Source organism: Dissoconium aciculare (genome assembly GCF_010015565.1).
Source record: "Dissoconium aciculare CBS 342.82 unplaced genomic scaffold K489scaffold_15, whole genome shotgun sequence".
Lineage (NCBI taxonomy): Eukaryota > Fungi > Ascomycota > Dothideomycetes > Mycosphaerellales > Dissoconiaceae > Dissoconium > Dissoconium aciculare.
Window position 1 is genome coordinate 622,572 of NW_022984965.1, and position 13,914 is coordinate 636,485.

Genomic DNA, 13,914 nt, shown 5'->3' on the forward strand with positions numbered 1-13,914 from the left:
CCTGGCCGCTCGGCCGCGGGAATCCACGGGACTACGCAGAGTTCATGACCTGGACAACGCAGGCGGGTTGAGGCATCGATCCGCCGGCGCGAGGACGGAGCTGGAAATCACACAGACAATCTTCAATCATCGCGTATGTAGCGTCAAGGAGGAAGGGGCCGGGTTCTCGAGTAAATCCCCATGCCATTCATGCTATGTATAATGTACCGCTGCTACGAACGAAGTGCCAGAAGCAGTAAAAGCCATGACGTCGTAGCATCATGCCCACCGTCCACCCACGGGTGTCTCATTTCCATCGTAACGCGATAAGAGAAAAACCCCTCAACTCCTGCCCGATGCAACCGATACAAGCCCAGGGGAATCGTCCCGTCGGGGAACCGTCGTCCCCGAAACGGGAGAGAAGAGAGAAAGAAAGAACGAAAGGGAAATGATCCTCCGCGAGGTGGGAGGAGATCAAGAGGGACGAGGGGAAACGGTCGGGATCAACGGTCCTGGCGCGGCTATCCCATCCCTCGGGGCGCGAGGTCACGACCGCAGGAAAAAGAGCAGCGGTCCCGGCCCGCCCGGGGCGTTGGTGATGGTGGCGAAGAGCTGGTCCGGGCTCATGCGGGGTCCGACGATGCCGTCGCCGAGGGAGTACGACGACAGGGTGAAGCCGGGCGGCGGCGGGAACTTCAGGCACCCGCGGATCTTCTCCAGCAGGGCGGTCGGGGTCCTCGAGCCGGAGATGTCGATGGCCCGGAAGTCGACGTGGTCGCGGGTCACCATGATGTACCTCTGGCCGGGCTCGCCCTGGGACCGGCGGCGCGCCCGGATGCGGACCGCCACGCGCTTCATCTGGATGGCGGCGCGCAGGGCGGCGAACATGGCGTCGGCGGTGAAGCGGGGGCCGTTCGGGCCGAAGAGCATCTCCAGGTCGAAGGAGGGACGGCGCGCGTGGGGCGACCGCAGCGCGACCGCGTTCTGGTGGGCGGCGTGCATCTGGCCGATGTGCCGCTTGATGTCCTTGTCCCAGAGGAACCGGCGGGGACAGTGCGGGCACTTGTGGGGCCTGGACGACTCCGGCGTGTGGGTGCGCTGATGATGCTTGGTGGCAGCCCCTTGCGTGTCGAACTTCTTCGTACAGCGGGCGTCTTCGCAGCTGTACCCGTTCTTGATCCGCGGGAACCGTTTCTTCAGCCGGTGTTCGGCCGGACTCGTCGGAGCACGTGCCGGCGCTGGAGAGGGTCGAGTCGAGGGGGACGGCATTGCCTCGACCGGGGAGGGATCTGAAGTGGGATCGCCGGACCCCGGCGACAGCGACTCGATGTTGTATGACAGCCGTGGACTCAGGCCACCGAACGCGGCCGGCGATTCCGGCATCCCGACATGCGAGATCTGTGGGACTTCCGGCGGGATGTAGAAGAATTCCCATTCCAACGTGTCGTGGCTGAAGTATTGGTTGGTGAACGATGGCGACAGCAGAGATGACGACGACTGCAGTGGCGCAGACCCGAACGCGCGCTCGTCGTCGAACGAAGGGAACTCTTCGGCATACTGCCAGGTGCAGTCCATGGTATTGGCAGCGTCGTCAGCGTCTTGAGGTGCCATGGCTGACTAGTGAGGCGGGAGGAGGATCGTCGCGGGTGGCGACGACGACGACAGAACCATTCGGAGAATATAACTCGAACGAGGCAAGGACCGCATGGTTGGGGAAACCGTCTCGGTTTATGACTTCCTGGCAGCGGTGGTAGGAGAGCGACCCGGGCGAGGAGGCCGATGAGGTGCGGCCGTCGAGCGCGTGAGCGAGGGACAGACGGCGATGAGGGCGGCTTGAGGACGCCCGGAATAGCAGTCCGGCTAGTCTGCTTTGGGGCGGACCCTCCCACCCCATGGACGGCAGAATCAATGGATGGGACGGTGGCCCTGGCTATGGCGCATGTGCTGGAGGGTCTCCCAGCGGAGGGGAGTGCCACCCATTCTCTCCCCATTCCCTCTCGTCTCTCTGTCTGTCGCTGACTGTCTCTATCTGCTGCGGTCGGGAGATCTGAGTGGGCGTGGCTCAGCCATGTCCTCCTCTCTCTGTGTGTGTCTCACGCTCTGTCTCTGTCGCAGTCTCCCTCTCTCGCGCTCCCTTCCCACCCATTTCCTGTGGTGGGGTCGAATGCGGCCCACTCCATTTCGCGCGCAGACAATCATCGCGTCGATATATATGATGTATGTGTATAGACATAAGTAGGATATATATGTTACATATACGCGTCTCGTCGACGATAAAATGGCTCCCACGATCGATTGAACGGCCATGCGAGAGAGACAGACGAGAGAGACAGACGAGAGAGACAGAGAGACAGGGTCTGCGCAATGATGTCCACCTGGGCAAAATCCTCCTTCTCCTCTGACTGGCACAGCCGCGATCCGGGCTGTGCTGGGTCCGCTGTCCGTCCAGTCGCTGCACCACACACACAGCCATGACGAACTACGACCGGTGAGTGAGGGGCAATCTTGCAAACGGGATCGCTGACTGGCAGAGATAGATGGAGACGGATCTAAGGCGCACCACGATGGAGCCGCAGTCGCTCCTCGTCGGAAACGCTCCTGAGGATCGACATTTGATCCTGGGCGCGGGACCCGTGCGGTGGATGTCATGGCTGCGGGCTGACATCGACGAGGTGAAACGATGGCTGTGGGTTGTCCCTCACGCTTCGAGGACACATAGCCTCCACCAGAGACGACGGGATATCTAGATACTTTGGTGGACAACGTTCGACCCGATCACGGCTCGCAACAACGGAGAGCGTCGGCGCACTTCACACAATCACACAATCGGGCAGAAATCGAGGATGCACCTCCGGAGATCGTTCGACATCGCTGTGGAAGCAGGTGCGCAGGAGGGAGAAATGTCATAGTTCGCACCGTCGTCATTAAGTGTTCTTCTTCGCGAACTCCACCTTCAAGATCAAGTGACCGTAGCCGAACCCGTCCATCTTCTCGCACGCCCTCGCCGCATCCGATCGGTCGGCGTATGAGACGAACGCGAAACCCTTCGCCCGGCCCGTCTCCCGGTCCTTCGCGAGGAACACCCGTGTGACGCGCCCGTACCTCTCGAACATCTCCCGCAGGTCGCCCTCCTCCGCGAATTCCGAAACCTGAACGTCACGTTAGCCGGGGTCGTCCCCACATCGCGGCGGTCCTCGCGCGTGATACTCACGTTCGTGACCCGGAGCGTGGCGAGGTCGTCGCGCTCGTACTTGCCACCTCCCATGCGCTCGCCGCCGCCGGCGCCGGCCGCACCCTTGCGCAGATGCGGCGGGACGTAGCTGCTGCCGCCGGCGCCGAGCCCGCCCTCCGCGGAGTCCCCGCCCGCGCGGTCGTCGAGGTCTGCGGGCGGGCCGGCGGCCTCGCCTTCGGGCGCCATGTTGTCCTTGAAAGCACATTTGGTGGTGAAGTGGTCCCCGCCGCAGATGCGGCACTTGATCTGCATCTTCTTGGCGTTCTCTTCCTTCTTGGCCTCCTCCGCGCCCTTCTCCTGCTGCTGGCCGCTCTTGTAGCCCACCTGCGGCCGGAAGATGATGTTCTCGCCCAGGGTGGTGGTGTCCGGTCGCGGTCCCGCCGGCTTGCCGGCCTCCATGCCCATCTTCTCCCACAGCCGACGCTCGGCGACCTTGGGGTTCTCCACCTTCTTCACGACCGTCCTCCGGATCCGCTGGGTGCGCTTGACTCGCTTGCCATCCTCGTTGATGAAGACCGTGACGATGGTCTCGGTGCCGTCCTTGTTCTTGGAGATCTGTGGAGGGGGCAGCGAGGTCGCGAGGTCGGTCTCTTCGTCCTCGGCCCAATCGGTCCGGCCTGGCGGTGGTTGTACTGCAGCCATGGTGGTGTTGTATGTGTGGATGTCGGGAGGAGAGAGGATCCTCTCGCCACGGAAGGCAGAATCGACGCTCCAGAATTGATGAGTGCGCTGTGTGGGGTCGCGACTTGCGACATGACTCAGGAGTTTTTGGCTGACCAATCCGGGGTCGCGGCCGCCGCGCGACCACCCGCTTCTGACCCTAAGGGTTGAACCCTCACGGATCGTTCACGGCTCCAGCAGGTACTGTACATAACGATAATAATAATAATAACAACAATAACAATAACAATAATAATAACAATGATAATAACAATAATTACAACTCTGCAATACGAGGTAACCGTATGGGTTGGAGCCCCGGAGACGGCGAATGATGATGCGACTCCAGGTCAGCCAAAATGGTCGGCGCCTGGAGGGACGACGAGGCAGTCCATTGCCCACCATGTGCAAAGTAGTCACTTCAGATCCTTGGACGGAGACCCAACGCTGTCAGCCAGCCGGCGTCGCTGTTCCATCTCCCTCCCCGGGATCGTTGCGGGCTCCATACGAGGAATGGCGAGGCCGGTCCTGAGGACCACTGCTGCTCGATTCGAAAACTCGAACTGGGCAGTTGACGCATGCGCGACGTATCCACCATCTCACAAGGCACTGTACGTACTGCACATCGCGCTCGTGAAAGCGCAGCAGACCTCGGAGGTCGTCGGGAGGTTCATGCGCCCGATCCCAAGGCTGGACGATCTAGTGAAATTACTCGCAAGATTGCGACCTGCATGGACGCCGTCTGTTCGGAGACTTGGCTTGCTCGAAACATGCGAATGACGACGGACAGATGGGTCCGACGATGTCATGACGGTCTCCTTCCACGACCCGTGAGGGTTCGCCAACCTGTCGTTACCGTAGTGCCCGCGATCATCATCGATGGGGGTGCCCGAGCGAGTGTCTCCGCCGCGTGCAAGGCATGCCCGCATCGGGAATCTTCGAGAAGCAATCCTTGCGCCGTGGTCGCGAGCTAGCTGAAGTCCATTCTGTACGATATTGATGCCTGCGTGCATCAAACGGCCGCTTGTTCGAAGAGTTCAACTGCCAATAGACCGACCCTCGCAGGTTGCTATTTCGAGCGAAGGTTATTTCCCTGACCGAGGGACGTGCACGCCTGCGGTCAACACCTAAGTGAAAGCCGGATGTAGAACGCTCGCAGCACATGCTCGTGGCGTTAGGCTCGCGAGAAACGGGATTGCTCGAGCGATGGCTTCTTCGTCAGCCGCGATCCCGGGCCCATGCAGCAATGGACATGACCCGAGGAACATTCCTCGAGGACCATGCGCAAGCCTGATGGTCCCTCGGAACGTGTTCACCCGCTTTTCGAGACTGAAAGACCAGGGGGCGTCCAGCGCTCAGGCCTCGGCCGTCTCTCAAAACCAATGACCAGGGTTGAAATCGAATCTTCCGCGTCACGGTCGATCCAATCGCCCGCCCGCACTTCACCCTCACGTACTTGTACTCCCGATGCTTTGCTATGGCCCTCTCGGTGTTGTTGTTGTGGCTTGCCACCAAGCCACGGCTTCGTAGCGGCTCTCATGGATCGAGCAACGAAATCGGCGCGTGGCACAGGTTCAAAGCCAAGTTCGAGGGCAGTAGTCGGTTTGCATTTTCGACGCCGCAGGCAGCTGCTGGCATGATAGAGGAAAAGATACCCCTGCTCGATACGATCCTACACGAAGTTTGGGTGCTACTGTACTGCACACCTAGGTAGTCAGTCCACAAGTGACCGTTGATAAACGATTGCGAGGTGATTTTGTGACGAGCAGGCGACACGCTGAGGGCATCGAGCACCCCGATGCAGCAGAGCACATTTCCATTGCCTGCATTTCGTATCTCGTTTAACTATATGCATCGCCCATCGCGATTCTGATTGGGATCTGCTACGTGAGACCGGAGAGAGACTAGGCGACAGGACACGTGAACGGACCGCGATCCCCAAGTCCGCCGAGAGCAGGATTCGCCAAGCGCATTTCAGCAGGTCGCGTGGTGAAGGATTTGGATCTCGCTTCCAGAGCCATCAGCATCGGAGCGCCGCCGCTCGCGTGCTAAACAAGCCTGAGACCCACGACCGGGTTATTGTGCGAGGTCCACGGTGCGCGCGATGGACCTTCGGCACAGGGTCACGACAGCCCGCCAGCTTCTCTGATGAGAGCCCTGGAGAGCCGGAGGTCAAGACGCGCCCGCGACAAGCCCGCGCAGGGCTAGGCGAGTCGCGTGCGATGGATCCCACATGGGCACTGCCCAGAGCGAGAGAGCACACAGCAGGGACATGAGCGACGACTCGTCGTATGTGCGTCGCTCCAAGCTACACGGGAATCATGGGTGATGCAGCACGTCGAACAGGGTGTACGGATGGCGTATGAGCGAGTCGAATTGGCACGGACGGTAGGCGCTACGTGCAGCATAACCCCAGCGACAAGAACATGCCCAGGCGTGTGCTGTAAGAACGGCGCACGTCGTCCCGAGTGTGATGAGATGACTGGTGGGTGATGTGCTGCGCTGTGCTGCGCTGTGCTGTGCTGTCCACCGTCCCTTCACCCACACCCACCCAGGAGAACAGAGTTTGGGTTCCTGCAGGCCATGCGGATGACGGCATGCGAACACCTGCACGCCCGCCCGTGGCATTGATTGCGATCCAATAAAGCGGGTAGGCTTATGGGCGGTTAGCCCAATTCTCAAGCGTTCCAGGGTCGTTCATCAGCCTTGTGCACCTGTCTATTGCGGAAGTCGAGGCTGCCGATCGTTCGTAAATGCCTTGCCCATCTGGAACCCTCTGACCCTCTCCATCGCAGCCGCGACGTCCAGGAACGAACCTCACGGCGAACGAACAGGGGAGCACCGACCGCCCCTCCGCCCGGCATCATCGGTGTGTCTCAAGCGGTCGCGGCATCGACGATCGGGGTCGTGGCCAAGTCGAACTACCTGCACCGTAGACACCAAAGCCGCACGGCGTGACAGCACTACCCGACTGTCGAGGTCGATATATATTATCACTGCTATGTACCTAGGCGTGCTAGGTATGATGGATGGGCGGCTGCCACGTGCATCATCGTCGCCGTCGGCCCGGGCTGGGATTTGAGTTTCGCCTTTGCCCAACACCAGCTCCTCTGGGGCGGCACTAAACAACGACAGCAGCTCATCGGGGAAAGAATCGGCCACCATCTCTCCGTCGTCGATGATGTACAGTACAGTAGGTAGGTGAGAGTCGTCCAAGCCAGTAGTCCAGTACATGTCTCACAGCACCCACCTGGGAGCCATGGGCTCATCTCTGGGAGTGACGCTTTCCACCCGCTGTCATCCAGGATCGGCGTGTCCAAGGGCGCCCAGGGAAATCACACATTGGCACTCGTGGCTTATGCGCCGACGCTGCCAGGGTCTCATCACCACCGCGACACACGGCTGCGATGGGCGACACAGATGCGCAACGCACACACACACACACACGCATCGCTCGCCGAAGGAATATGTAGTACGTGAACATGTCGTGAGAGAGTCCGCCAAGTACCCAAAGCCGTCGCTCTCATGGGACTCTCCATGTCGACCACAGCGTCGCGCCCGAAGCTGCGGATGGAGTCCACCCATGCTATGCGCCATGTGCATCGCCCGACGATCCACGCCACATGGCCTGCTGTGGACGACCCAAGCACCGGTGATGCGCGCATGTTGATCATCTGGCGAATCCAATGGATGTGGGGCAGGCCAACCGCGTCGGCGGGATATCGTGCGAGACACATGTGGGCGGACTGGACGCCCCTCGAGGGGATCGTGGTCATGTAGTGCGTGGTCGTGTCTGGCCGACCGATGAGTAGATCCGTCGAAGGGTCCCGTTCCACGTCCATATGCACCGCCCTGTATCGTATACCAGCTACGCGGAGCCCTCTCCTCCCTGGTTCGCATGTCACCTCCGCGGGACCTGCAGACCAGGGCGGTGGACGTCGACCCCAGCTGCACCGGATCGAAAGACGTCCTGGGCCACCTGCGCTCTCTCCATCGGGATATGTGCGGTGCTGCGTGCGCACCACGATCTCTTCCTGCCGGGGCTCGACGTCGAGAGGGGACCTGGGAGCTGCTGTCGGCATGAACAGACGACGGGTACACACGCGGTCAGGAGTCAATCACAGGTGAAATGGACGTGACCGAGGGACCTCCTCGCCACACCGTCCAGTGCCAGCGTCCATCATCTCCCTCGACGAGGGCAAATGCCGAATATCCTAGCGCCGACGATGGCATCCATCTTGGATGGACGGAGCTCGCCAACCAGGACAAGTCCGCCCAGAGAATTTAGTTCGTCGAGGGCCATTACCGAACCGCCGGACGTGGGGCGTGCGGGCGGGCACTCCAGTATTATTATCATCACTACCTAGCACCTCGAGATCCAGGCGCTCATACGCATCCACCACCTGTGTCCACCGCTGCCACCGCTGCCACCACCACCACCTTGCACCACCATCACCACCACCCAAATCTTCCTCCGCCTTGGGTGTCGGGTTGGCGGTGTCAGGCGAAAGCCAAGCGTGCCGGGGTGCACCACTCCATCCCTATGTACTTGTCCCGTGTCCTCCTCAGTCCTCAGACTCCTCACCATGTTGAGATGCGCCAGCATGCATGGGGAACACGCGTGGCGGCCGTGGGCCCCGGCGCCGCGATATTGCGACGTGCATATAGGCGTCCCTCGTGGGTGCGTGTGTAGGTGGGTGGGTGGTTGTGCGTGGTGCGTGCGTATGCGTGTGCGTGCACCCGTCTCCGTCCAACATACTGCGCCTAGGTAGTAATTACAGTCACTACAGTGGTAACATACTGTATCAGTGTCCAGTATCCACCCTCGCTCGCTCGCACGCACGCACCGCGAGACGTGCACACACACACACGCTCGCACGCACGCTGCTGCCCCGGCCGCCGCGCGATCGACGACGATGCGTTTATCTTACTTCGCCGGCGCTGCGCTTGCACCGGCAACTGGATACACCCACGAGCTTGCCATTCCGATGCTATCCTCGCATCGCACTAACCTCCAGTGCGAGCTCCATCTGTGACCGTACCAAGGAGGCATCGAAGTCCCGGATCGATTGGCTCTCGGGTCGATTGGCCCTGCGGAATCATTCTTGATATCATCTGCGAACCCCTCCACCTGATTCATCCTGCAACAAAGGATCCCGACCCGACCTTCGACTCGGAAATCCAATCCAGCGCATCCTTACATGCAGGGCACTTCTGCGGCGGAGAGATCCATTCACCACGTACGACCGACCACGACGCCCTCGATCGACGGCGACCCCTCGACGTGCATGCCAACCCTAGAGCGATCACCAGAGACCACTGTGGTGTCGGCGCGTCTTTCCAGTTCCGACAGACAGGGCGAGAACAGGATCGGAGCTTGTCCTGGTTAGCTGCAGCTTGCATTCCGGTATGGCCCATACCTCTCCCTGGCTGGCTGAACTGAACCCTCCAACCAAGATCCCGACGGCGCATCTGACAGCGTCGACATAGACCGCACACCCCGACGTACACCGCGCCTCGAACACATCGGTCCGGTCTGTGAGATCTCGGCTCGAAGCACAATTTCTTTGGCGGATCGGTCGACACTCGACGCGCGTGCGGTTTCCTTCGCGACCCGGACGACCGCGTTGCCGGCTTTCACGTCGACCGTCGCACCGTCGACGAGGTGTTCGCCCCCGAATCGCCCCCCCATCCCCAACACCTCATGGATCACCACTTCCTCCCATCAGCACTACCCACCGGCGCAGGATATCCCGTCGGAGACACCCCTTTGGCATCGCCGACGATCTTCCAACCCGACCCACTGCACACCCAAACCTTTCCTTCCGCAGAGTACGATGGTTACAGCAACTTCCCCGAAACGGGCCAAGCGATCTTACCCGCCAACAATGCGCAGCGTCGGAAGCGGCGGCCGCTGGGTCCCGAGCACACGAAGCACAGACGTACCCGGAGCGGCTGCTACACGTGTCGACAGCGACGTGTGAAGGTGGGTAGATATGTTCGATGACCCGACCGCGACACAGACTCGTGACTGACCGAGTTTACAGTGCGACGAAACCCATCCGATCTGCGAACGTAAGACGACCGGAATCCTGTGCGCATTGGTCGTCATAGCTGACCGCTCTCGCAGGTTGTCAAAAAGGGGGCCGAGAATGCGCGTATCCCGGATCGAACTCTTCGAGCTCGGGCAGAGGAGCCGGTGGCGACACGCAGGTTCCGATGTCCCCCAAGACCTCGAGTCCCTCCGAAAGCGAGCATGGCGGAAACGAACACTATCAGATCTCCTCGATCGCGGAGGACGCCAGCGAGCAGGGGGATTCTGAGGAGGACGATCAGGCATTTGGGGGCGAGCCGATCAAAAGAGTGGAGTCTGGCCGGTTCGGCAGAGATGGCGTAGCGTTGTCACCGACGATCATGATGGAGCCCGCACCGAACGCACGGCACCATCGACCCATCGCACCGCTCAGTCCATCGCGGTCCATGGGTGGAGGATCATCGCATCGTCGGGCTTCCCTCCCCGACGACATCAAATTCTACCTCGATTACCACAAGGAAAACATTTCCTATCACCATTACTTCTTCAAGTTCGATGACACCGACTTCATCCATGGCACGATGGTCGACATCGCACTGAGCGACACTTCCCCGGCTCTCTTGTCAAGCATCGTCGCCTTCGCGGCATATCACCATTCCTGCGCGCAGAAAAACATGAGGCAATCCATGTTTCTGGAATACTACAACCGATCGATCACAGCTTTGTTCCAACTGGTGGCGAGCAAGCGACATGACGTCGCAGCGCTGTTGGCGATCCTACAGCTGGCCACCATCGAGGTACGATTCGGATGCGTGACAGCCCAATCCCCGAGACCCCCGCTGACGATGTTGCAGGAATACCTCGGCGATTGGATGAACTTGTTGAGTCATCAGCGTGCCGCCAAGGTCGTTCTCGCCGAACTGTTCACGCCCGAGTCATCCGTCCAAGACGAGACGCGTCGGAAGATAGTGGCGTGGTATTGCCGTTTTGACATCACTGCGGGCTTGATGTCGGGGAGTCATACGGCGTTGGGTCGCGATTGGTGTACTGTCTTGCATGAGTTTTATCAACAGGAAGCTGCTGTCCGCCCCGGCGATCCCTCTGCGTTTTTCAAATCGTGTTTCACTAAGACGCGCGTGTTGGCCGCCGACGTGACCATCCTGTTCGCCGAGCGGAAGCGGGGGACCATCAGCGACGGGCAGTTCGTCGACGAATACAAAAGACTCCTGCTGGAATTTGCCACGACCTCGGAGGTCCTGGAGCGCGCTTTCCTCGACTCGGCGCAATTCGTCCCGGCCTTCCCCAGGGCACCACCGCCCAGCCAAGATGACGTTTCCGACTTTCGGGATCCAAGATTCCTCTATGCGGGCGAGCTCGCCCCCCTGAACTTCGTCCTATTGGATTTTTGGTCGGTCGAGCTGACGTTCAAGTATCAAGTGTGCCTCACACAAGCCCGAGCCCCTTCTCAAGAATGCAAAGCGCTGGCGTTGAAGATCTGCAAGTTGTTCGAAGCGCTGCAGTACGGCGACCCGGGGCCAGTGGGCGGCATCGTGGGCGCACAAGCCGGCTTGGGCATCGCGGCGCTGTGTCTGCCAAGCGACGACAAACACACATGGTGGCTCCGCCGGAAATTTGCGGCCGTCGAGGAACACGGGTATGTCACTCTTCCCGCCAACGCGATGGCTGCGCAATTTGATGAATACTCTCTCACTCTCCCCCTCCCCTCCCTGTCTCTCTCTCCCCCTCTCCATCACACACACGCGTTGAGCGGTCATCTGATCATACTTTCACAGGTACATCTACGCGCAAAGTTACCACACGCGGATGAGTGATGTCCGCGGAACAGATATGACGGACTCCTGGCTGCCGCAGAACGATGAGACCGCTCGCCTCGCAGCTAGCATCCGAGACTTCGTCAAATATCGCGCCACCCAACCCAAGGACGAAGCGAGTTTCGGCGTGCGAGACATGACCGGCTTCTTCCAGACGATGAATCTGTCGCCGACCGCTGGGTGAGGCGAAACATGTCGACGAATTGGTGCGGGTGTGGCACAGATGGTCGCCGCTGATGGACGGCGGGAACTGGTTGAATCCTGTATAGCTGCTGACGCTCTCGATCGGAACGTCAAGGCGTCAGCGTTTATGATTAATGATTGAATGTATATCCTTCGAAGATTCTCTGAATGCACCTGTTCGAACGATCCGCGCCGATGTCTCAGAAACTACGAGAGAACTCCCCAGGCCAGGTAGTTATCACGAGCATTTCTCACACGAGCCCTGGCTGAACGCTCTGCGGATTACACTACCGAGCCGGGCCGAAAGAACCCCGACTTCCTTTGCTATCGGATGATTAACAAAATTCTTGTACATACCTCGAGACACTCGGACCGAGCCTCCTCTTCCGGCGGTAGCGTCGGAGTTTGGACCGGATGAACCTGTTATCGCCCGTCGAACGACAACGGGCAAACATGTCATCAGTCGACACAACAGGAGGCCTGCAGTCCGTGAGTGGTTTGCCCAAGCCAGCCTGGTTCATGATGACACCGTGCCCGTCCTACTGCAAAGGACCCATCGCAGCGACGACGTGGGTGAGCCCCTTCTAGAAGCTCGCCTCGCCCGACCATCCTGGCGATCCCCGGCCGCGGCTCAACGGGCCATGCGCCCTCTGTGGCGAGCACAGGACCGGTGCGGGACGCGGAGATGTCGCAAACCGCCCCAATGCGACGTAGCCCTCACAATCCCAGCCCGACTGGGAGCCCAGCTGCCCATTGCAAGGCCGATACCCAGACCGGTGGCTCGCGCGCAAGGCCACACTTCCGTTTCCCTCCAGCATACGGGCATTTTCATCGAGCGACGGCACAGGGGAACGTCGCAGTCGCTCGATTCAGCACGTAGGGCATTCCTTCCAGCGGGACAGATGACGCATACACTCTTCCGAAGAGCATTGTCACGATGGGACATCGACACTGGCCTCGAGGACGCATTGCAGAGAGTGTATCTCGATGCCATCCCCTAGGCGAAGACTCAGAGGTCAGCTTGGCATCAAAATCGAGAGCCGCGTGTCAGGAGCTTCACGAACGGTCAAGTTGCAGACTGGCCTGATCAATATGTGGCAAAGGCCTTCTGCGCTACTTCACCGGATTCACATGGGCTCCGACGACCTCGGCGCGATGCGATTCGGCTGAACGCAGACTGGCGCGTTAACAGTGCAGTGCATGGCCGGGATGGCCTCCGCTGCATCAGTCCTAATGTCGGGCCATCAAATCGCACCCTCCAGATGTGCCTCGCCGCGGCTGAAGTCGAGATCAGAAATGACTCCGGGACGTATTGGCTATGGCCCGATTTCCCGAGCAACGACTCTGTTGGAGTACGAGAGATCACTGCCGAAGGTGAAGGCGGATGTATTCGTCTCTCCGAGCGGTGATGAAATGCAGGCGGATAGCAAGACAGTGTTACGGGTCAACTTCCTGTAAGAGAAGTTACTCGAGAGGATTGTTCTGGTCAATGAATGCGCAAGGGGTTTCAAGGGGATCGTCTGATTTCAAACAGAAGGTTGGTAACATGAGTTCAACACGAGCCGACATAAGGTCTGCTCGTCCTACCTATATATGCTATCTAGGTACAAAGGAAATATACCCATGCGCGCGTCTGCAACCGTTGTGCGCGATGCGCGCGTCGTGAAAGATGGGCGACGTCGTGGACATCGCTCATTCGTACTTCGTCGCGTGTCTTTCCTCACGTGACGTTAGGGTTGAGGTTGCATGATGTCGTCCAGGAATGAGTGGCCCTCGTCCTTCCATTTCCTGCCAAATCCCCATCAAATCTGGCTCCGGCCCCCATCAGATCCCCGTCAAATTGCGGGCGCCTACGGGCGGGCGGGGGCCCCCCGGCGGCCCCCGACCCAAATCGTCTGAAAAGTCGAGAAATGCAGAGAAATTTGCGTTGGGCGGTGGGTGACATAAGCAGCGGTGGGCGGTGGGCGGTGGGTGACGTAAGCGCCAAGCGGTGG

At 59.9% G+C, this 13,914-nt stretch overlaps 5 protein-coding genes across 5 annotated transcripts; 1 reads left to right on the forward strand and 4 right to left on the reverse strand.

Moving 5' to 3' along the window:
* Window positions 1-20: 20 nt before the first annotated feature.
* Window positions 21-1,709, reverse strand: K489DRAFT_86652 (uncharacterized protein). The gene has a single exon (XM_033608990.1). It carries the CDS (start codon window positions 1,412-1,414, stop codon window positions 287-289), a length of 1,128 nt encoding a protein of 375 aa, XP_033456070.1. The 5' UTR covers window positions 1,415-1,709; the 3' UTR covers window positions 21-286.
* Window positions 1,710-2,783, reverse strand: K489DRAFT_86726 (uncharacterized protein). The gene has a single exon (XM_033608991.1). The coding sequence runs from the start codon at window positions 2,626-2,628 to the stop codon at window positions 2,005-2,007; it is 624 nt and encodes a 207-aa protein (XP_033456071.1). The 5' UTR covers window positions 2,629-2,783; the 3' UTR covers window positions 1,710-2,004.
* Window positions 2,784-2,903: 120 nt separating this feature from the next.
* K489DRAFT_413459 (translation initiation factor 3, RNA-binding subunit) lies at window positions 2,904-3,853 on the reverse strand (the record flags this gene model as incomplete). Its single annotated transcript, XM_033608042.1, has 2 exons — window positions 2,904-3,128; window positions 3,191-3,853. The coding sequence occupies 2 exons, from the start codon at window positions 3,851-3,853 to the stop codon at window positions 2,904-2,906; spliced, it is 888 nt and encodes a 295-aa protein (XP_033456072.1).
* Window positions 3,854-6,877: 3,024 nt separating this feature from the next.
* Window positions 6,878-8,094, reverse strand: K489DRAFT_86770 (uncharacterized protein). Its single transcript, XM_033608993.1, has one exon. The coding sequence runs from the start codon at window positions 7,951-7,953 to the stop codon at window positions 7,255-7,257; it is 699 nt and encodes a 232-aa protein (XP_033456073.1). The 5' UTR covers window positions 7,954-8,094; the 3' UTR covers window positions 6,878-7,254.
* Window positions 8,095-9,202: 1,108 nt separating this feature from the next.
* Window positions 9,203-12,112, forward strand: K489DRAFT_345817 (uncharacterized protein). Its single transcript, XM_033602333.1, has 6 exons — window positions 9,203-9,278; window positions 9,362-9,857; window positions 9,919-9,946; window positions 10,002-10,702; window positions 10,760-11,559; window positions 11,699-12,112. The coding sequence occupies exons 2-6, from the start codon at window positions 9,576-9,578 to the stop codon at window positions 11,919-11,921; spliced, it is 2,034 nt and encodes a 677-aa protein (XP_033456074.1). The 5' UTR covers window positions 9,203-9,278; window positions 9,362-9,575; the 3' UTR covers window positions 11,922-12,112.
* The last annotated feature ends 1,802 nt before the right edge of the window (window positions 12,113-13,914 follow it).

Bases quoted from the DNA above. Each gene is read 5' to 3' on its own strand.
- K489DRAFT_86652 (XM_033608990.1), bottom strand. From the start codon at position 1,414: ATGGGAATTCTTCTACATCCCGCCGGAAGTCCCACAGATCTCGCATGT.
- K489DRAFT_86726 (XM_033608991.1), bottom strand. From the start codon at position 2,628: ATGACATCCACCGCACGGGTCCCGCGCCCAGGATCAAATGTCGATCCT.
- K489DRAFT_86770 (XM_033608993.1), bottom strand. From the start codon at position 7,953: ATGCCGACAGCAGCTCCCAGGTCCCCTCTCGACGTCGAGCCCCGGCAG.
- K489DRAFT_345817 (XM_033602333.1), top strand. From the start codon at position 9,576: ATGGATCACCACTTCCTCCCATCAGCACTACCCACCGGCGCAGGATAT. The intron at 9,947-10,001 runs GTAAGACGACCG...CCGCTCTCGCAG, and splicing joins AACCCATCCGATCTGCGAAC to GTTGTCAAAAAGGGGGCCGA. The intron at 11,560-11,698 runs GTATGTCACTCT...ATACTTTCACAG, and splicing joins GCGGCCGTCGAGGAACACGG to GTACATCTACGCGCAAAGTT.